This window comes from Pagrus major, chromosome 6, assembly GCF_040436345.1.
Source record: "Pagrus major chromosome 6, Pma_NU_1.0".
Taxonomy (NCBI): Eukaryota; Metazoa; Chordata; class Actinopteri; order Spariformes; family Sparidae; genus Pagrus; species Pagrus major.
The window spans coordinates 27,024,125-27,045,590 of NC_133220.1; the positions used below are offsets into that span (position 1 = coordinate 27,024,125).

General features: G+C 42.3%; 1 protein-coding gene across 5 annotated transcripts in view; it reads right to left on the reverse strand.

The window, feature by feature from the left end:
- The window catches only part of magi1b (membrane associated guanylate kinase, WW and PDZ domain containing 1b), a 144,064-nt gene that overhangs the window by 29,655 nt on the left and 92,943 nt on the right, over positions 1-21,466 (reverse strand). For 4 of the 5 annotated variants that reach the window (XM_073468118.1, XM_073468117.1, XM_073468116.1 and 1 more), the window contains exons 4-12: positions 19,052-19,294; positions 15,176-15,401; positions 13,836-13,918; positions 12,857-12,892; positions 9,502-9,559; positions 8,442-8,575; positions 6,484-6,603; positions 3,703-3,888; positions 2,510-3,169 (exon numbers count right to left, since the gene is read on the reverse strand). In XM_073468118.1, the coding sequence (XP_073324219.1) occupies positions 2,510-3,169; positions 3,703-3,888; positions 6,484-6,603; positions 8,442-8,575; positions 9,502-9,559; positions 12,857-12,892; positions 13,836-13,918; positions 15,176-15,401; positions 19,052-19,294 (1,746 nt within the window). The remainder of the gene's footprint in view (positions 1-2,509; positions 3,170-3,702; positions 3,889-6,483; positions 6,604-8,441; positions 8,576-9,501; positions 9,560-12,856; positions 12,893-13,835; positions 13,919-15,175; positions 15,402-19,051; positions 19,295-21,466) is intronic. The other variant, XM_073468114.1, reaches the window with a different exon arrangement.

Below are 21,466 nucleotides of genomic sequence, written 5' to 3' on the forward strand. Positions count from 1 at the left end.
GGTAGATAATGGCAAGCAGCCAAGAACAAGACAATGAGGATATTTACACCTCTCTCAGGAGTAAATCAACTGTGTGGAAATACTTTGGGCTTGCTAACTTGTTGCTCTCGCTATGGCAATATGAGCGGCTCTGTTTCAACAATGTTAGACGGAAAAAACGTGCATGCAGGCTGAAATTCAAGCATCATGTTCTGTCAGGAGATGCAGTGAGTAAGAAAAAGGTTAAGTAATACTTAATACGTAATTTGTCAAGCTATGAGTAGAGGGAAAGTCCGCTAGCTGCTCGGCTAATTTATGTAATGTAAAATGCCATAGGCTTAAAATCAGTAAAACAATTGTTCTGTCTCTCTGACATTCGATATTGAGCCACGTTTTATACTCTTATTAACTGTTGTTGTGTTGGCGTGTTTTATGTGTGTTAGCGAAGTCAGTTTAAAGTAAATTATACTGCGCTTAATCGCTTACAATTTTTTATGTGTTGTTTTTCTCTGTCCAAAAGCATAAAAGAAAGCAGCGGCAGCTTCTTCTGTAACTGTGTTTAATGGGCATATAATATCGTCTCTATCGATCGCAGGCCCCTGAATTGAATCAAATCGGATCATGGCAGACTTCATAATAGTGACAAATATAATAACGCTGTCCAAAGAATGGTTATAATATGGTATCATGACAAAACTGGTGATATATACCTTTAAACATATGCCGGTTATATCACTCTCAATAACATAAAAAAAAGGTTTTAATCAAAAATGTAATCAAATCATGATCTTAAAATCTAAAGTCAATACCAACCCAATAACCCTGTAATACATTTAAGATTAAACTGGATTTCATATTTGGTCCCTGTGTTTGCTTTTCTCTGCCTGCTGGCATCCTTTGTACCAAACCCTAACTAGGATCAATCCATTCAAGGTGTTGAGTGATGTTGGTTCAATTAAAACACTTCAAATGCATGATGACTATCCATGATGATGACTATCCATTTTGTCTTTGAGCTCAGTGCCCTTGGTTCTATCACAGTCATATCTGTCTGTCAGCGGCACTCAAAGCCAGTCGCTACTTTTACACAATCCCAGCTGCCTTATTGACAGCCCATTATGCCCCTTATGAGGCACTATCACTTTATGAGCTTGTGTACACTCGCACAATGAAGAAATGCAACTCATTTGAAAAAGCCAGTGAAAGCGAGTGGAGCGGTTTGGTCTGTGTAAGTTTGGAGTGTCAAGAAGCGAGGAGAAGAGAGCGAGTGACAACATGGAGAGAGCCGGAGATACAAATTGAGACGGAGTCACACATGTAGATAAAGCGACAGAAAGAAACACGGGCTCAATGTGAGACTACAATGTGACTCGGCCGCCATTCATCTGACCAATTTCCCTTGACAGTTCTGAGCACTTAACCCCACAGAGGAGATAAACTCTGCGTGTGCACACAGACACAAAAACCTTTTAGTTACTTGAATTAATAAGCCCCAAAGCAAGCTATGGACAGTCTGACAGAGAAAATAGTCCAATTACTTGTATCACACAGTGCGTTTAGAGCTCTGGAGGTCTGCGAGTCTGAGGGGGATTGGAGGGGAAAATACTGAAATTCAATCATTTCAGTTTTATTCTCCATTCACAGTTGCTTTGTTTCCATTTAGTGCTTCTGTGCGACAGTGATTTTCAATCAGAAACTGTGACAAAAGTTGGGTTGCACACGTCGAATAGCAGCAGTCACATCATGGTGCACTGTTCTTCGCAGCATTGACATCGCCCCAACTAACGCTGAAAATTTATGTTAACAGTACAAAATGTCACTGACTGATTTAGCTCATATCAAGTAGGACAGTCATGTGGGTGGCTAAAAGGCCCAGGAGAACAATTGGTGGCATCTTTAAAGCGACCAACTTTGACACTAAAAGCCTAAAATAAACCTGACATGTTGTCAGCAAACATAAACAGCAGACAGAAACAGAGAAGCTGAATATGAGACAGGCAGAATAAAAAGAAGAATATTCAGACCTGAGTCTCTCACTCTTCTTAACATAGCCCTCCCATATTTCACTTTTCCTCCTCTCTCCTCCTTTTTCCATTTCAAGGCAGCTGTAATGTTCTGACAGTCGATGCTTTTCAGTATAAAAACCTCACTCTCTCTTCTCTACTTTACTTTCAGCGTTCCTCTGCGGCTCCTTCTCTCCTTCCATACCATAATTATCCCTCTACCTCGTCTTTCTTTACGATCTCCTTTTTGCTTCCAACCTCTATTTACATGAATAAATAAATATGTGTGTCAATAAAAGAGCCTGAACAGCCTGTAAGGCAGAAGCCCATTAGTTTTTGTCAACAGCACCGAGCAGCTTCATGGGAAAGGTTTGTTTTGTTTTGTAATATTTCAACATATGGGCACATAAATCAGTAACCGCCACATAACTCCACACCTGTTCTGCATCTTCCTCCACTCCATCTGCACTCATCAGTCACAATATGAATGACACATTCACCAAGACGACAGACGAGCCTCCACTCACCTCTCTGCACCAGCATGGTGACCTCGCTGCCTTTGGGACACTTGCTGAGCAGGTCGACCACCTGGTTGTGCGACATGCTCTGCACGTTTCTCTTGTTCACCTCCACGATGATGTCGCCCTCCTTGAGGCCGCGGCAGCGCGGGTAGTCCACGATCTGTTTCACCCTCTGGCCTCCACCTCCGGGACTGTCGGCGATGGTGAAGCCGAAGCCCTTGTCTCCTTTCTCCATGTGTACAGTGATGAGCTCTGGTTGTGTTGCGATGGATGAGGCCAGGGTGACCACATCGCTGGGGTAGCCGTGCTGGGAAGAGGTGTCGGAGGCCACCTCTGCTGAGGGGCTGTGGGGTCGGGGGAGGCCGTTGAGGGGTGCCCCGCCGTTGGTCGAGCCGTTGTTGTTGTTCTGACTGCCGTGGCTGGATGGTGAGTCGTAGCTGTTGGTGGCCTCCTGGCCGTTCACAATGATGGGCTCTTTGTTGTCTAGAATGGCCACTGAGGTAACCAGGCTGGTGTTGGGGTCATCGGGGTCAAAGGGCAGTGGGTAGCCACGGCACAGCTCCAAGTTGACCATGGAGCCAATTGGGATGGACTGGAAGATCTTCACAACTTGGGCATGGGTGTAGCCTAGCACACATGTGTCGTTGACGCTCACGATGACGTCACCTTAGGGTGGAGAAGAGGGAGGAGTTAAGTTTGTTTTGTATGTAAGGAAGTCATCTATCAGCTACGTTTTAGCTTCCACAATTAAAGGAGACATTTTATGCTTTTTCATTTTTCTCCTGTCCTTCCGTGTTTTAAATAGTCCGTAGTCCCGCCTTTACATGACATCACACTATGTCACATTTGCATAATTTATGCTTCGTGGCTAGTTTGGCACTTAAAAAATGAGCACAGCTGCTCTGTTGTTGTCAGCGGTGTCGGGTCAAGCGTGTGAGAGCTGACCAATCAGGGGATACTGGTTATTGGGGAGGTGCGGCCTTAAAGAGACAGGAACAGGAGAAAACTGATGTAAACATTGATGTTTTTTGAGCACTAAAGCATGTAAACCTAATCTAGTAGTAACCCAAAATAAAATTATGAACCTGAAAATTAGCACAATATGTCTCCTTTAAGAACAGCATTCAGAAAATCCAACGAAAGCAATATTCAAAAGCAGTATTCCTTCTTTGTTAACTTCAAAATTATAGTGCACCAACCTGTCTCCATTTTGCCATCAAGGGCAGCAGGTCCATCTAAAACCAGGCTCTTGATTTGCAGGAACTCGTCCGGCTCGTCGCCTCCAACAACAGTGAAACCAAACCCTCGGCGACTCTTTTTCAGCTTGGTATTGATGAAGGTCCCCTTAAGTTCGGATCGGTTCCGAGTAAAGAAAGGCTTCCCTCCTGAACACAAAGACACAGATGATTCGACTTTGTTCATTCTGATACACCAGCACAGACTGAATTAAGCAGCTTTCAGTTCTGTTTGCATGTCAACAAAAATGGGAAAACTGCTCTCTGTCTGGTGTTATGCTGAATCTGGGCTTCATTAAAAAGCTTTAATTCACTGGCACAATAATATTAACACTTAATCAATAATCTAAACACACAACTAACCTTAATGAGTGTAATGGCTACAGGCCACGGTTTCTGGTCTGATGACAACAGAATCAAAACAGACTCATTATAATAAACAGACTAATTAGTTTAAAAGAGAATCGGAAGGACAAGTGAGGTAATCCCCAATGATGGCATCATCAATCATACAATCCAAACAAGGGCCTTGATTCTGGGACTGAAGGTGAGTCTGTGGGCAGTATCAGGCAACTATGCTGGTTACAGCTGTATATGATGCTTATAAAGGATCTTCAACTGATCCTGTGCTTGCGCTGATTGGCTACATTGATTACTTTAAAGTGCATGGAGTCAAAGGGACACAAAGCACTAATGACAATTTATGCATATTTAACCTCATTAAAGGTGCACTGTGTGGTTTTGGGGAATCATTTTTAATCAGAAGAGAAAGATTTTCACTGACCTTAAAGGACAACACAATTTATACTGTTTTACTTTGTTTATATCTGCCACCTTTCTAGCTTCAAAGACTGTTCGGGGGACCTCATTTTCCTCTGAGAACAGCTTGTTTATTCAGTTTTGTAAAAAATACACATTTCTGGGTTAGGGTTATTATCTCATTAATAATGTAAATATTAAAATTGTGAGAATTTCTTCTTCAGAACTACACAGTGCCCCTTTAACATGGTTAAAATCAAATTGCACTATTTCAGCTTCATGATTACCTCATTTGCAGTGTCTTTCACATTTCGTGAGGCACCAGATTATTTTCTTTTTGAGTAATGAAATCGAATGCCAAGTGACATCCTTAATCCGTGAAGGTCACATGGCAAAAGCATTTTTGTGAGAGAGGGTTCTGCCTCAGTACACGGGTACCAAAAGTACAACCTCATCTGCTGTCAAGGCATCTCTATCATTCAGCTCTGGTTGTGAGGGTTTAATTAACACAGAAACCCAGTCATGAGAAGTGCTCAAACACTGCCTCATTATCTGGCATTAAGGATAAAACGAAGAAAGATTTGAGATGGATTCAGTTGTGTGAGGTATACATCTGCTCTCTTCGCTGTCGAGAATGGGAGTGACGGGGAGCAACAGTTGAATACAGGGTGAGATAGAAATGTCTATTAATAGACACAATGTAAGCCAAATGCTACGGAAATTACTTCACACAAATGAATAATGAGATGTTGTCAGAGGTGAAGGGAAAGAATGAAAGCAAACAGGCAGATGGAGATAGAGTAAGTATAAATTAAGGAGAAAGGGCCACACAGAATTGTGTGCTTAGTGACCTGCAGCACAACATTAGCTTGTGCTCGAGCTACAGCTTATGCATTCAATGAAAAATGCATTACCCTTGGAGTCAGTATGTGTCCTTGTGTTTGTGGTGTTTTCTCAGTGTGTGTATGTGTGTGTGTGTGTGTGTGCCTTATAATAGCGTTTTTCAGAACAGGAGAGATGTAACAAAACTGTGAACATAGATGGCGGCTTTATCCGCGAGGGATCCGTAGATGTAAGAACAGACCAGGAAGCAGGAGGAACATGAAAGTAGGTAGTTAGATAAAGAGATTTCAAATGATGCCTTTCTCTGGAGGAATGTCAAGGCCTAGGACAGTACAGAATAGCAAAGTCAGAGAGGGAGGGGGGGAAAGATAGCGGTAAACAGACAGACTGATGGACAGAACCAACAATTGAACCAAAGCGGAGAGAGTGGCAGGAGACAAGACAAAAGCCAGCGAGACGGCCAATGTGGGCCATAAAAAAAAGAGATCGATGAGGGGGGAAAGGAAAGAACAGGCCAACAGAGCCGCAAGGGAGAGTAAGAGGAAAAGACGGGGTGAGGCAGTTAATTCTCCGCAATGGCTGTGCTAATTAGACAAGCTGCTAGTGGGAGGCTGGTATAAAAAGAGCTGGCAACCACGAGAAGGAACACACAGTAACGGCTAGACACTGTGTCCGTAGGTGTGTGTGTGGCTAAATGGTGGGTGAAATCAGGACATTATTTGATCCAGTAAATAGAACAACAAAACAGGATCCATGAGAAGCAACATGTGGAGTAAACCCCGTAAACACAGAGAGAGCACATATATAAAGTAAGACTGGACTTGGCAGAGCTGTGTGTTTGTCTTTGACACTGCCTCGAGCTCTCTCTCTTGGAAAACACTTCAAATTTATTGCACATACCAGATAAGGTTGAATTTTATTTTAATTATTTGATTAAACTTATACAGAGAGTGTCGATTCATAACTGCTCCTCCATCATGAAAACGCAAACACACCCTGAGGCACCAGCTCAGGGAGACAAACCACATTGTAATTTGGTGTACCTCATAATAAGTCGCTCTGGGTAACAAAGCGAAGAAACAGACAAATAATGAGCAATCCTTTTTTTATGAACATCATTATTCTATATAGGTGAGAACTTACGTTTTTGTCCCATTGCGTTGGGCACTGGAGGTCCTGTCTGAGGGTCCCTGTAGGTCTCCTGGTGGTTGGCAGCATAGCTGGCCAGTGGGGCCCCTGCCAACGCAGAGTCCTCGATCCATTCTGCAACAGCAAGAGGCACATGTTCTCTAGGTGGGGTCGAAACAGGTGCGTGGCTGACCTACTTGTGGGAGGAACCGGGGCTAAGGGCTCTGGGACGACATGGCCTACTGCGCTGTGTGTTTGGGAATAAGCAATTTAGCTTTCTATGAAGTGGGAGGAACTTGTGAAGGAATAGGTCGAAAAATTACCAAGATACAGTATTATGTGAAACGAGATCTTGGCAATATAGCCTGAATGTAATAAACGTTATTTAGCGATATTTTTTGACTATATTGTGATACTCGATCTATTGAAATCTCCTCTAAAGTGCTTCATAAATGCTTGGACCGGGCGACAAACCTTGAAAGCGATATAGCACTAATATTGTAGGGATGGTACTGTCACAAAATATTTATACAATGAGATTTTTGTGAATAATCATCAGTAATGTGGATATAATGACTAAACAAGTCTTTTGAGTTCAGAAAATGATAGATCTTTACTGTAATGCAGCCTTTAAATCCAGGACAACTCATATCATGATGATGTTATAATCGATATATTGTCCAGCCCTGTGTGTAACCTACATTACAGTTTCACATCTCCCCACTGAAGATAACGTGTAAACTCGGGTTAAACAGGTCGCACAAACTTCATAAACACCATTTCACACCTCCTTATTGAACACAAATGGAGCTGTAGGAAACTAGAGCAACCCCTTTCTTCATTATGGCGACCAACTTTGATTAATCACCTTGTTAGGGCATCACGGCGCTGATCAGACTACAACCCTCATTAATATTCTCCACAGTGAAACGGAATCAATGCAGAGGTGAGGAAAAATGGGTAAAAACTCCGCTTGAAGGTATCGAGTTTTTTTGAAAAGAGATTGAGCTTTCAGACGGAGGGAAAAGTCAGCAGGTAATCGAGTGGATACGAATGATTTCTGCTGAATGAGCAGAAGGTGGAGTGCGATAGGAGAGTCCCTCTGTGGGCCCGCATGCATTTACAATTAATCTCTCTGCGGGGCGTCCTCTGAATGCATATGGTTTGAGACAAGAAGCAGGAGCAAGCTAAGGTTACCGATTGGTTGAGTTGTGGCAGCTGTGCGAGCTGCATCATCACTGTTATTGCTGGTAGCACTTATTGCTTTATTAAAGGGGCACTGTGTAGTTTTGGGGAAGACAATCAAACTCAGAATTTTAACATTTACAACATTAATGCTACAAACTCATTTTTTCCATAACTGAATAAAAAAGCTGGTCTCAGAGGAAAATAAGATCCCCAGAACATTGTTTGCTTAGAAAGGTGGCAGGGTCCGCCACATATAAACAGTAAAGTAAAACAGTATGAAATTCTATTTTCCTTTAAGGTCAGTATGTCTATTTATTTTATTCAGTCATAAAAACCAAAATAGTTTGTTTATTTAGTTTGTTTAAGCATTAAAAAAAAAAATCAGTCAATGAAGATCTTTCTCGTTATTAAAATGTCTTCCCCAAAACTACGCAGTACACCTTTAAATGGCCTTTTATTTAGCAGGTCGATCATGTCCAGATGAAGCCAAACTTACCTGTCTTCACCTAGAGAAAATGAAGCTTTCAAGATATTACACACACAAGTGTCCAATAGCAACACAGAAAACAGAAATTAACTTCAAAAAGGCTGCATGGCACAGCCGCAAATAATAGTTATGCCTTTATGGAAGGGCACTTAGCAAATCATAAGGCAGTAGCAGCAACATCGATTACTGTAGCAATCATTGCAATACAGACACAATCTCACACACAGTCTCATACAGAGTCGCACACATGAATAGAAAGAAAGTAAATGACGCCCTTGGTGGGGGCTTGTGAACGAACCTCGGATGTAGCGCTCACCTTCAGGTGGCTGCTGGCTTTGGGGCTGAGGCTGCTGAGGCTGCTGCTGCTCCAGCTGCCTGCGCCTCTTAGCCTCCAACACTGGATTCTCATACTGGGTCTTCCTGTTGATATGACTTTAGGGACGGTGGGAGGAGGGACGAGTGGATGTGAGGTTGAGGAATATGAAATGAGGGACGGGAGGAATGGATGGAAAATAAGAAATAGAAAACAGGATGTAGGACAAGAGGTAAATATCAGCGGGGAAGTGGAGCGCAGCAGGGAGGGAAAACAGACACAGAGGAGAGGATAGGATAACAGAAGAGAGAGAGATAGGGTCCAGAGAGGGAGGGGAGACACGGCGATAAGATTTGATTAATTCACAGTGGCACAATACACATGCATGCATCCGCACATACACAGAAACCTCTCTCTGAGACATGCGTGACACAATCCTGCCCACAAATCACATCATATAAAATCACATGTTGATGATGGCTTAATTCAAGACTCTGGGGGGTTTTGTGCTGACCTACCAGCAGGAGAATAACACCTGAAAGCGCCACATGATATTATACAGCAAACGAAGCAAACAGTGAATAGCATCTGTTAGAGACAAAGAGGGGAAAAATAGAAATGCCACAGCCCTGAGCCCCCAGGTGTTGCTTTGAACAACATCAAAAACACATGAAACATATTCGTATTAATGTTGACACCGAGGGGCTTCACATGAGATGAGATGCACACACAAACACTCGCTGCGCCTTTTCCCAAAAGATAATGACACAAACAAAATGGCCTACATTTTCAGAAGACAAAAGACCAAAAATAGCTGACGTGAAATCTTGCTGTGACGTCTAATTAACGGCAGAACTGTACGTACATCAGAGCTGCTCCTATTTACAGTAAGGTCAAGAGTTTCATTTTTTCCGAACGAAAAAATGTGTGAGAGCATTTCTATTTATGTGCGGGAAGAAAAATGCAAGAAGGCTGTTTCTTCTTCATCTTCCTGCGTGCATGTGTGCAGCGTCAGCCTGTCCGGATGTCGTACACGTTCACTTACTCAACATAGTAGACCCCATACACCGGATCGTCTATTTTCTCCCATCCTGGTGGAAGTTCTACAAAGAGAAGCAGAGAAAAAAGACAGAATGAGACTGCGGGAACGAGGAAAAAAAAACTCAAGGCTGTGAGGTTGCTGGGGGCCATGTATTGAGCCATTAGAGGCGAGCCCAGCGGAGACCTTTTGGCTCTCACTGTGTCTGCCTGTCAGTCAGTCTCCGGGGCCACAGTGACTGAACAGCTTCACAGGCTGTCTGGCTGGCCTGTCCCTGTCCCCTCACATTGCTGACATTTCCACACATCAGATAAGAGCAGAGCAAGACCCCCTTGGGCAGAGATGGGTGGATGAATGGAAGGATGGAGAGATGAAAGGAGGTGTGAGAAAGGAGTGGTGGAAGGGGTCAGGGAAAGGGAAGGCATGGAAGTGGGAGGCAAAAAAAGCAAGGAGGGATCGACAGATAAAGGTGAGAAGGAGGGGAAACTGGGGGAGGGAGGAATAATCCGGGCTTTGAAACCATTGTAGAAAAAACACAAAAAGCTGTCCGACAATGTGCAGGGAAAATGAGTGGATTTGTTTGTTTTTTTAGCATTATGAAATATTCCCTTTCCGTCAACAAAGAAGCTCATTTCTAATCAGTTTCTTGGCTGTATCAGTGAAAAGATGCCTGTCCTTGCTACTTTGTCTCTGTGTTATTTTTTTACATAACTCACCCTGTTCATGTGTAAATTTACTGACCTCACCTGTGCCAGCTCCTGCTTTGTGAACTAAGGCTGCGCCCTCGACTTGAGAAGCTACTTCATTCAAGGAGGTGGCATTGAAGGCAGCTGCATACACGTGCAGACACTTTTGCAGAGAGTAAAAAGTGGAATCCATCGTGATTAACAATGATTAGGAGAAGATATGAATATGACTGGGCCCACTTCAGCGGCATGTAATTGCCCGATGGTGCGATCGTGCTGCATTTCTACACTGTTTGCCAGAGAGGTGATGTCATTATCTCCGACGGAGCCATCTGAATCAGTTCTGCAGTCTGATTACAGCGGCATCGATTACTGGCTGCCGTCCACATAGATAATGTCAGAGGCTTCTAATTGGCTACAAACACAGATTGTCCAATAGTCCTCTCATGTGATGTATCAGTTTTACATATTATTACCCCCAGCCAATTAAGCCTCACCCTGTGTGCAAGTAGATGGTAATTACAATCATCCTACTTGGAGAGCCTCCCTCTGCTTTCTAATGAGGAAGGCCCTCAGTTGGAGTGGAGTCAGCAGCAGATGGGAATGTTTAAATTGTCTGTACATAACACACACACACACACACACACACACATTACAGTTTGTCAGTTTGTCAGACCAGGTAGACTTATAAGTGGTTTTAGAGTGACCACGGACAAACCTGCAATCAGAGTTGTCAATTCGATGCTTGCAAGTTAGTATTACTCCATATTTTCAACAGCTGCTAAATTCAGCTAATGCAAAAATACTGAAACAGAATGCAAGGTTACAGCCTGAGCGTCGTAGTGCAGGGTGAAGCCACAAAGCAGGCATGGTGAATCATCATTCAGATGTTTTCAACTGGAACGTTAAATGGAATGCGGTCCCGCCTCGCCTCGCGCAAAATTTTAATCACCCACTTGATTTCACACCGCGCTAGTTCTGCTCCTGGAGGAGCACCTGTGTGTGTGTGTGTCTGTGTCTGTGTGTGAGTGAGTGAGTTAGAGAGGAAAGAGAGGACATTTGCTGTTGCAGTCGTCTTAACAACGTGGTATACATTTCAGTGAGTGGAAACACAAATGAGAAAGACAAAGAGAGAGAAATCTGTCACTCGTTCAGCAGCGTTTTCTTCTCACCTCGTGTCCCTCCTCCCACATCCCACCTTCCACAACATATTGTGAATTTGAGGGAGAGTCAGGTGTGATGAATTGCATGTTTAACTGTTTGCATCTCATTCTCTTGATATAGCACTGGAGATGATTTCTCTTGAGTAAGCATGTACCACAGAGAGGCTCTTTGTGTGTGTTAGGGTTGTGTGAGAACTCGTGCATGTGTGTGCCTGCGCTCATACTACTTCCCCTCCGAGGACTCGAGTTAATTACTTGTTCTTTGCCCACCTGTATTGGATTGTGCTGATCGATAACTATCGAACATGTTCATCCAGTCGAGGGCTGTCTCACAGACATGATGGGGCTCGCCTGATCTGATCATTATAACACGGCCACTCTTTCAGATGCTTAAACATGGGAGCTGCTAACTAGATCAAAGCCCTGCACACCGTCGGTTTGCTTTCACAGTACGTCATCAACCTTTTTTGCATGTGATGCTCAGTTTTTATTGCTGAAAACAGCTGCCTGCTGCTAGAAAATAAGAGCTAGAGAGAAGCTAAAAATAGATATTTCTCTTGGGTGACCTCTTTGACATAACATTAAGTCATCTGATTTGATGTTAATATAAAAAATATTGATTAATGCAGCTTTAGCACATGATGAAAAAACAGACTCTATTCTGGCACTTAAATATGGTGCCTGAATAAGCCCCTGTCCCTGGGGCAAATGGAAACCTTTCAAATCCCATTTTACAAAAGTGGAACTGATTACAAATGAAGCCAAAAGAAGCTCTTTTTCTGCGAGGTTTCATTCTTTCGCTTGACAAAAGTAATATGCATTGAGTGTTATTCGAAATTCTATAAAAAGACATGTTAATCATAAAGGGCTAAGACAGACATTAATCACATATCTCCCCTGATGGAATGACACCATTCATTACTTGTTCATACCGGTAGCACGGCACCGTCTCCAGACACCATTTATCCTGCACAAGTGGCCGCGCTGCTGTGTCTGAAAGGCTAGTTAGTGTGTTGATGGGTCTCAGGGAAAAAAAAGGCCTGTTGCCGTCTGCCTCAGACAGACACCCATTAGGAAATCATCATTATAACAATCTTCCTCGGATCAGCCCTCGTCTCTTATGTATGAAAAGACAATCTGCTGGTGTGTGAGTGTTTTGTCTCGGTTTGTGTGTGTGTGTGTCTGGTTGGCTGGTGGTATGTGGGGAAGTAGACAGTTGTGTTCCAAGCAGTCTTTTCTGATAGTAAATGGTGTGTGTTTGCTTAAACTCAAAGCTACATACAGAGGGGAGGCTGGGTGAAGGTCAGATCTGTCAGAGAGGCATAATGTGTCAGTTCTAGATGATTAGAGTCACTGTCATAGTCATCTACTGTCAAATATCTGTGTATGAGCCACTGGAGGTGTTTTTACACATTTTCAAATTGAGCTGAAACTTTCTGAACTGCAGCGGTGATTCAGATGTGTGCAAGACCAATATGACACTGGATGTATGTAGAAGAGAGAAGATCCTACCTAAGTCATTGTCCAGCTCCTCTGTGTGTACCCCTTCTACACAGTGGGACGGTCCACACAGCAGCACAGGATCGTTGTTAGAGGGAAAGAGAGAGGAAAAAACGGTGCACATCTGTGAGTCAGTCAACTGTATCTGGCCACTGGGTGGCAGGAGTAAATCAAAGTCAGAGCCTCAGCCTCATGTGTCAAACAATGTAGACAAAAATAACAAAGCATGTTTCCCCAAATGACTGAAGTCTGGAGTTGAGGCAGACTTTTATCCAACCCGAAGTTGTCATGTCAGCTACTAATGACATGACAGCTGTTATCACATTTCACTTTCTGAACAGGAAAATAAATGATCACAAGACACCCTCATGAGAAAACTGTTATGTACCAGTACTCCTCTGTGTGTCTGTATGAACCTATCCTGGTTCATGATGCGACTGATGCGGTGAAGCTGTGGGGTATCTTGCTCTGACAAACAGCTAAAAGCTTGGCAGAGCAGTGCCACCTAATGACTGCTCCCCATTTTCTGTGACTCAACACTGACACCTATGGGCTTCTGGGGGAACCGCTACTCCTGCATAAACAGCTCAATGTTGTGAAAAAAAAAGTAAAAGAAGGTATTTCGTGATTTCTAAGCAATGGTTTTGGTCAAACCTAGTAAAACTCTGCTGGGAAAAAGCTCTACTTCTAAATAAATATAGGGTGAGTTGACTGGACACAGAAGTGAAGAGGTCCAACACTAGTCATCTTTAATCTACTCATTAAGAAGTTTTTGTCTCTAAAAGTCTTTTAATAATTAAGAAACAGCCTGTGGGTTTTTACACTTGGCAAATACAAAAGGCCAAGGAATGACTGACAGAAACACCAAATCACATGCTCCAATTTTGAACCTCCAGTGTAAAAAAAGATACCAGTAGAAGCTAAGTTCAATATTCTGTGTCAATCAACTGTGTTTGAAAGGAGAGGATTTCATCTCATAACATGGACGTACCGTCATCTTCACATTCTTCCAGGGGTTTCTGGGGCTTGTCCAGGCACCGAGGGTCTATCCAGGAGGTGGTCTTCGTGTTGTGGCTGAACATAAAATAAGCACAAAAACAATTACCCTGATGTGATAGAAATAATCCTTATATCCTCACATCTAATTTGGAGCAAGAAGGTTTTCAAAGATGTTGACAGAATGTATGATTATAGTGCGCATTTCTAGGTGAAGATTTGCTGGTTTGTCACTAAATCAGTGGCATGACTGTTCAGTCAACACTTGATTATGTTGGACTCAAGAGGTTATTCTCATCTGTTTTATTTCATTTACAGAAGTCAAGAGGACTGACAAAGCAGCGCCTTCATAATAAAAGAACTCTCAACGGTTTATTAGAGGAAAAGCTCTTCTACAATTGACCTTAATTGCTTTAAGCACTGAACCTGGACTGAGTTCATAAACAAACAACAGCATCTCACAGAGACACGATACTCATTACCACTTCAACTCAGCATTTTGAATTTATTAGAATCTGAGGTCTGATAAGTTAAAACAACAAAGAGTAAATTGCTATGAAATGTGTCCAGGTTACCTTTGATCAATTTCTCCACAACTTTCTATGTTTTTTGCTTTGCATATATGCCTTGAAGTAAAGTAGCTGCAGAAATGAATTGTGATTTTGGTTCATGTTCTATTCTACTGTTATATATCACATTAAGTAGAAACATGGACATATGCAGCTATAAACTGAATCGATAATACTATGAAAGCCTGAGAAATGTTTATTTGTTTCTACACTTGATGTCTGAATACAAACTCGAATTTTGGTCAGTCAAACATTAAACCATGAACAGTATATGTACAGACACATGCAAAAGAGTGTGTAAAATATCTCATCTTTGGAACTTCTAAGTGAAGTTGACACAATGTCTTAGTCCAGCTCAAGCAGCACACACCAAAAACAGGGCCCCCACACTGTATTAAACCTTGAATTTAAGACATTTTCAACGACTTTGGAATTGGAATTTCCAATCCCTCAGATTCAAGGACCCAACATAGCATAGTTAAAAGGCATAGACACCGATCAAGGTTCATCACTGTTACAGAAAACAATTAAAAATAGAGAGGCTTGAGTGTGTGAACACATCTTAACTGTGCTGCTGTGTTACAGCCAAACATGCAAAACAGCAGAATGTAGCCTATTTCTATTCAAGGCCTCACGTTTATTTAGGTCTATTTTCAAAAACATTCAAGACCTTAATTTCTTCCCTCAAATTCACAAACTTTCAAGGACTTCAACCTGTGGGAACCCTGTGAAAAGTGCCCATGTATTCAAGTGTTGGGTAACTTACTCTATAAAGTAGACCTCTCCGTTCTCGGTGTAGGCCATCTCCCAGTTGTCAGGCAGAGGTCCCAGCGGGTCCTCCGGGGGAGGATGGCTCAGGTGAGAGTGTGTCTGCTGTGTGCTCTCCGTGATGGCCGGTGGTGAGGGGGTTGTCCCAATGTAGGGCGGTTCACTCTTGCGGGTGGCGAAGGGTCGCACCGAGTGATGAATCTCGTCTAATTCACTTGAATCTCCTGAAGTTAAATAAGACAAAGATGGCTCAGTATTAAGTGCATTTTGGTCGCTGTGAAACAAAAGGTATCTGTGAAAACAATTTGGGTGCCACAGGAGAAGCCTCCACACATGATCAACCAAAAATGTCTTTTTTTGGAAAAAAAACAATTGCTCCCAGTGCTGAAAGACTTCTCTGTTTGAGCATCACTACACACAATACTTTTCAGCCAGATTAACGTAACATATTCCAGGATGAGTAGTTCGAGAGTTTCTAGAGAGCCTCATCTTGCCACCAGCAGAACTACCCAAAAGCTTTTCACACTAGAATCAGTTACACCACTGTGCAGTATATCCATTTATCCTGAACTATAGAGACATTTGCTTCAGTTAAGACTGCTGAGTGGGCAGTTCACACCTAGAACCATGGCCTCTGAAGTGCTATCACCTAGCTTCCTGCTATCTCATTTTCACACTCACACTTGACTGGCACCCTCGCAGCTCACACAATCACAGACGGCAAATAAACAACTTTTGGTCCCACCTTCTTAAAACACATGGCAGAAACAGCTTTAGCACTGAGTCAACTGCCTTACAATGCCTGCTGACCTACTAACACACAAGTAGAGATATCAAATAAATGAGCGCAGTGAGTAATATTCTTCAAAATCATCACAAATTAAGAGCTAATACAAACAGCACTTCAACTGAATGAAATCAAATCTCTCTGTTATGCACAAACACAGAGGACCTTCCAAGTACAAATACTATCATTCAGAATCATTTCAAACATGGAGGTTGCTCAGTCATCCACCCTCTGCTTCTTGCAGCCAGATGGCACTCTTTTACATTTTTGGATGCATAGATACAGGCAGTTGTAGTCAAACCCAGAGACCACTTACTCACCAATCAAAGAAGCTCTTGTGTTCTGCAGCCCCTCACCACGCCAAAGTGCTCTCTCTGCCGCTCTCTCTCCACCTCCTTTGTGCTCTTTCTCCTACTTCTTCATTTTCTGAGCTTATCCTCCTTCACACAACGCAATCCAGCCTGGATTCTCTTCCTCCCTCTGTCCAATCCCTTTCAGACTCCCCCACTTTACCCCTTTACAGCCACTCCCCCCTCTTTCTTTTTAACCTCCTGCTACCTTGTCTCCACTTGCATCTCCTCCCACTTTATCCATCACAACTAACATGCTCTTTTCTCTTGTTCCAAACAGAGCTGTGGTAAGCAGGATCGCATTCAAGTGTTATACTCCAAACTAAACAGCATGTTCTCAGGCTGCTGTTGAAGATGGCTCTGCAAGCAACGTCATGTGTACTCGCTGACTTCAGGTCTGTTTATTTTAAAGGTGTCTGCACCAGCTGAAAGAGTGTGTGAGTCATGATGTGAGTTCTGCAAAACAGCTAGTATGCGAAAAAAGTCAGTTACATGACAAAAAGAATTGAGAAGGTGGAAAAAAATGTTTATCAAAGCCAAATGTGCCACTTCATTTTGCCTGTTGCCTGCGCCAAATTTAATTTAGTTTGGAGTACAGTACCAGGGACCCGGATTTGTATCCAAGTAAATGAAAATTATGTCTAAATCCATTGGAGACGGACTGCTGTTTACACCTGAATTCAGAATGTGTTTCAAATCTGTCTTGAGTGACTGCTTGTTATTGGAACTTCTCACTCACACTGAGAAAACTGCACATCTGTGCTCAACCAAACAGCTAGAGGAAGTGCAGACTTCAAAACCTTGAACAAGGTGATGGCAGAAGCAAATAAACTGTATTTGGGATGTTTAGCATTCACTTTGCATCACACTATTGAGTGGTCTGATTGATCAATTTTCATTTATTTTTAATGTGTTTGGCTGCATTCACACCACTGGTTTTCATTATTGATTAATCTATGAAACATTTTCATTTTAATTAGTTGTTAGATGATGTCAGAAACGAGGACAAATGCTCAACACTCTTATGCCAATCATAAGACATTACACAATCTTATGTGATGCCTACATTCTGCTTACTTTAAGGGGTATTCCAGTTATGTAGTGTTGCACCTGCATACTTGAGAGGGATAGATTTAAAAAAAAAAAAGGAAATATCAAAGCAGTGAAGGCTGAGATATCCTGACTTTAGTCCCCACCGTGGGCCAAGACCTCAAAACACTGGATCCTACATTTCCCATGATGCAACTGGATAGTGTCAATCAGACGCTCTCTCCATCGCTAGTAAATATAAATATCTTTATAACTGCAGATTGTAATGCAAGCTTTCTGTTATGAATTTAAAGATGATGATGCTGATGACATCATCAGGGTTATTTTCTCAGATTTGACAAAGCTCCTTTGAGATTCATAGGGGAAGGGTTAGACATTAAAAAATGTTTTCACAGGCTGTACTCCTCATTAACATTAAGCTGAACATAACATGTAAAGCTGCAACACCTCTTTAATATACAAAGTTAAAATGGAGACAACCAAGCAAATTTCTCACGTTTGACAAGTTGGACGGTCAAATAAATGACATACACAATGAATCATTATCAAAAGCTTCTCTCAGTTGATTAAATAATGGGCTATTATGATAGAATCACCTAAGAACTATTTGATTTCAGGTGTTTTTAAACATTTGAAATAGAAAACAACAAAAGTTCCATTTTATTAGGGATTCACCAGAAATTGATTTTTTGGGGGAGGGAAAAACTTCCATTTGCTCAAGATTCTGCGTTCTACCATCATGACCTGTTGAACCACATGTCTGCTCACTTTATTTTACAACGGACATCCTCATTTTTAAGCTTTTAGTCTGGCACATTTCCAGGCAGCACATAGCACCTTTTAAAACAAGGTTACTAAGTGCTGCCCCAGACACAGACACAGAAACAACACACACATTCAGCCATTCAGACCGAAAAATAATTAACAACCGCTTTAGAAGGAAGGCAAATCAGTAGCAGGGTATAAATAAGAGATCTTGGTTAGATGATCTGAGTGGCCTACAGGTGGAATAAAAATGCAAAAGAATGTAAAACGGCAAGACCATGTCGGGCCTTGACTGTGATGAGAGGTATTTTGCCATCTCTTCTACACTGTACAGGGAGCCAATGATGCAATGGATTGGTGTGATGTGGGATCTACGGCTGGTTTAGGTCAGCAGCTGGGCAGTAGTGCACAACTGCACGGCACAAGTTACAGGTAGGACAGGGATGCTTGATTGTGACAAGTGACTGTGACAATGTGAGCATTGGAGTAGTTGGAATGTGATAAAATTAGGGTATGGGTGAGTAAATCTAGATATCTGGTTGATAGCATTAATTTGATTTTTAGGATGTTTTGGAGTTGGGAAAAGCAGGTTTGTACAAGCTTATTTATTTATAGGGCAAAGTTCAGATTTGGGTCAAAGTTTACACCATTGTTTCTTGCGGAGGGTTCAACATTGGTGGTCAAGGAGCCAGTACAGGAGAGCCTCACTTTCTTCTGAATTTAGCTGAAGGAAATTGAGTAGCATCCATTCTTAAATAGCAGTCAGGCAGTTGCACAATGTCTAAATTTCACCCTTGTAGAGGTCCATGTGACTCAAGCATTACCTAAAACCTGTGAAGACATTCATCTATCATCTATCCCACCATCCACACACCATGCCTTGTCCTCCCTCCTCCTCGACCTCCTGTCCCCTTTTACATACCTGTAAAGCTACTGTTCATGTCAGGGAGGTCCTCGTCGTCCTCCTGCTGCTGCTCTCCAGGCCCTATTCCAGCATTGTGCATGTCATTGTAGGACTTGGAGCGTCGGGGAGTGGAGTGCTGCGAGCCCGGCAGGCTACCGCTGAGCCCGTCTGGCAGTGGGGCATCACCGCCGCTACCGCTACTGCTAATCACTTTCCCACCGGGGGGCTGCACCGGTGGCTTGGGTGTCCCATAATAGTTACCTAGGCAACGAAGAAGAAGGCAGGGAGGGGGGATTAAAAAAAAGATGGAGAATAGAAAAAGGAGGGTTAGAGAGGAGGGGTCAAAGGGTTTTCTGTGTGTGTGTGTGTGTGTGTGTGTGTGTGTGTGTGTGTGTGTTGGGGGGGTAGTCATAGTCTTTGTATGCAAATTAAGAAGCTGGCTTTGTCTGTGGGAAAATGTGAATCTCTTTGACCCAAATAAAGTTCACAACCAAGACAACTTTGTTCTAACTTAACACAAACTAATGAACATTTTATTTATTCATCAACACAACCTCATGAAGTTGCCGTCGAAGACATTTAGTGGAGCAGTTTGCTGCGAAATTGTTCTCCAGTGCCAGCACCACATTTCAACTAAACTGACAGTTTCAAAGGGGAGAGAACAAAACATGCCGAGCTGTCATTTTCATCCAGAGTTAAACCAGGCAAACCTAAAGAGACTGTACCATCTTAAGACCAGAATATACAGCCAACTTCTTAATGAGACAGAATGGCATCAGCATCCAAAATATAAAGGCAACGGAAGAAAAGAACATTCTGGTCCAGGTGGCAGAATTACAGTCAAAAGATAAATTGGCAAACTGCTAATTAAATGTGGTATAGACTTTTTTCACAGCAGACATTTTGGCAGGTTAAAGCAGGAAAAGCACAGGTGTAACTGATAACATTAATAACGACTGCATCATTTAGGTGAGCTGGTTCCAGGCACCTGATCTGGATGGATCTGAGCCATTGTTAGCAAAATATGTTTCACCTGTGCTGCCAAGTGTGCCATGAAAAATGTTAATGAGTAGGTGTCAAAACAGTTTTTTAATAATAAAACCTGTCTAAACAATTAGAATAGGCATAAAGTGCCTACAACCATTGTATTATTGCATCCTGAACAAAAAACAACATTATTTTACTGTTTATAAACATAACACCTAAAGTCAAGCATGGTGATGGAAATATTCAGGTGTGGGCATGTTTTTGCTCATCTGCAGATTATACATCACCAGACTTTATTCCACACAGGCTGGACGCTGTTTAAAGACTATGTTTAGTTCAATCATTTTCACATTTTTCAGTTGTTACAACACAGACTACAGTTTAAAGCTTGTAAAACATTGGTAAATCACACCAAACATAGTGTCATCTCAAGTCACAAACTGAATTCAATTCAGTACTAAAATATCACCCGTTTGTCTCATGGACCAGTTTGCTTTCATTTCTTGTTTAAAATGACTATACACAGCAGTGTTTCACAAAAGAATGGCTGTGTACCTGTGGAGATTTAAAGGTGCACAGACCGGCTTGCCTCGCCTTTCTGTTTCTTTCTCCCAGTATGTGTCTGCTCTGTTGGTCAGCAGTATGTTTTATAAAGTCGCCAAAAAAACACATTCTGTTTTCTCAACAGCAGGTGAGCTGCGTGTGAAGAAAGCTAGTCGTAAATTAAGTTGCCTAACGCAACTATTGAAACCATTGTAGAACAGAATGACATCACAACAACTAGATGGATGAACAAGCTTGTATGAAACCCAGATTTGCCTGGGCTGGCTGCCGACGTAAAATTAATGAATTATGACTCGAAAACACTTCACTAATCCAATAAAGTGGCAAGTACAACTCTTATTTGTGGTGTTTGGCAGCTAACAAAATGGTGCATGGTATGATCCCTCACTGTGAAACCAGCTTCTCGCCCCATCTCCAGGTTTATCTGGCAAGAATTTCTTTTGCAGTCTGATGTGGTCAGATAACTTGCCACAGGACTACCCTGCTCCTTGTGACAACTTTGTGTCACTTGCCATGATGACCGAAGTTGGATTTAGTTTTGGCAGCTAGGAGGGAGCACATACTGAATGACTGAGAAATTATACAGGACAACACACTGAGTCATAGCTAGGCTGGGATTTTAGTCAACTGCTGAAACTCCACAAGATCACAGCGTATGACCCTGCCCTGACCTGAGAGGTTTATGTGTGTGTGTGTCAGTGCGACTAGCCTAAAAACACAAAAGATATCAACCAAACACACAGGCTACTGACAACTCCCCAGTCAGTCAATATATCCAACATCCACAACATACATTTTTCATGAATATTCCTTTGTGATGTTGCTCACATGAAAGACAAATCACGTCAAGATTTTGACAGCAACCTTTTCAACTTTCAAACA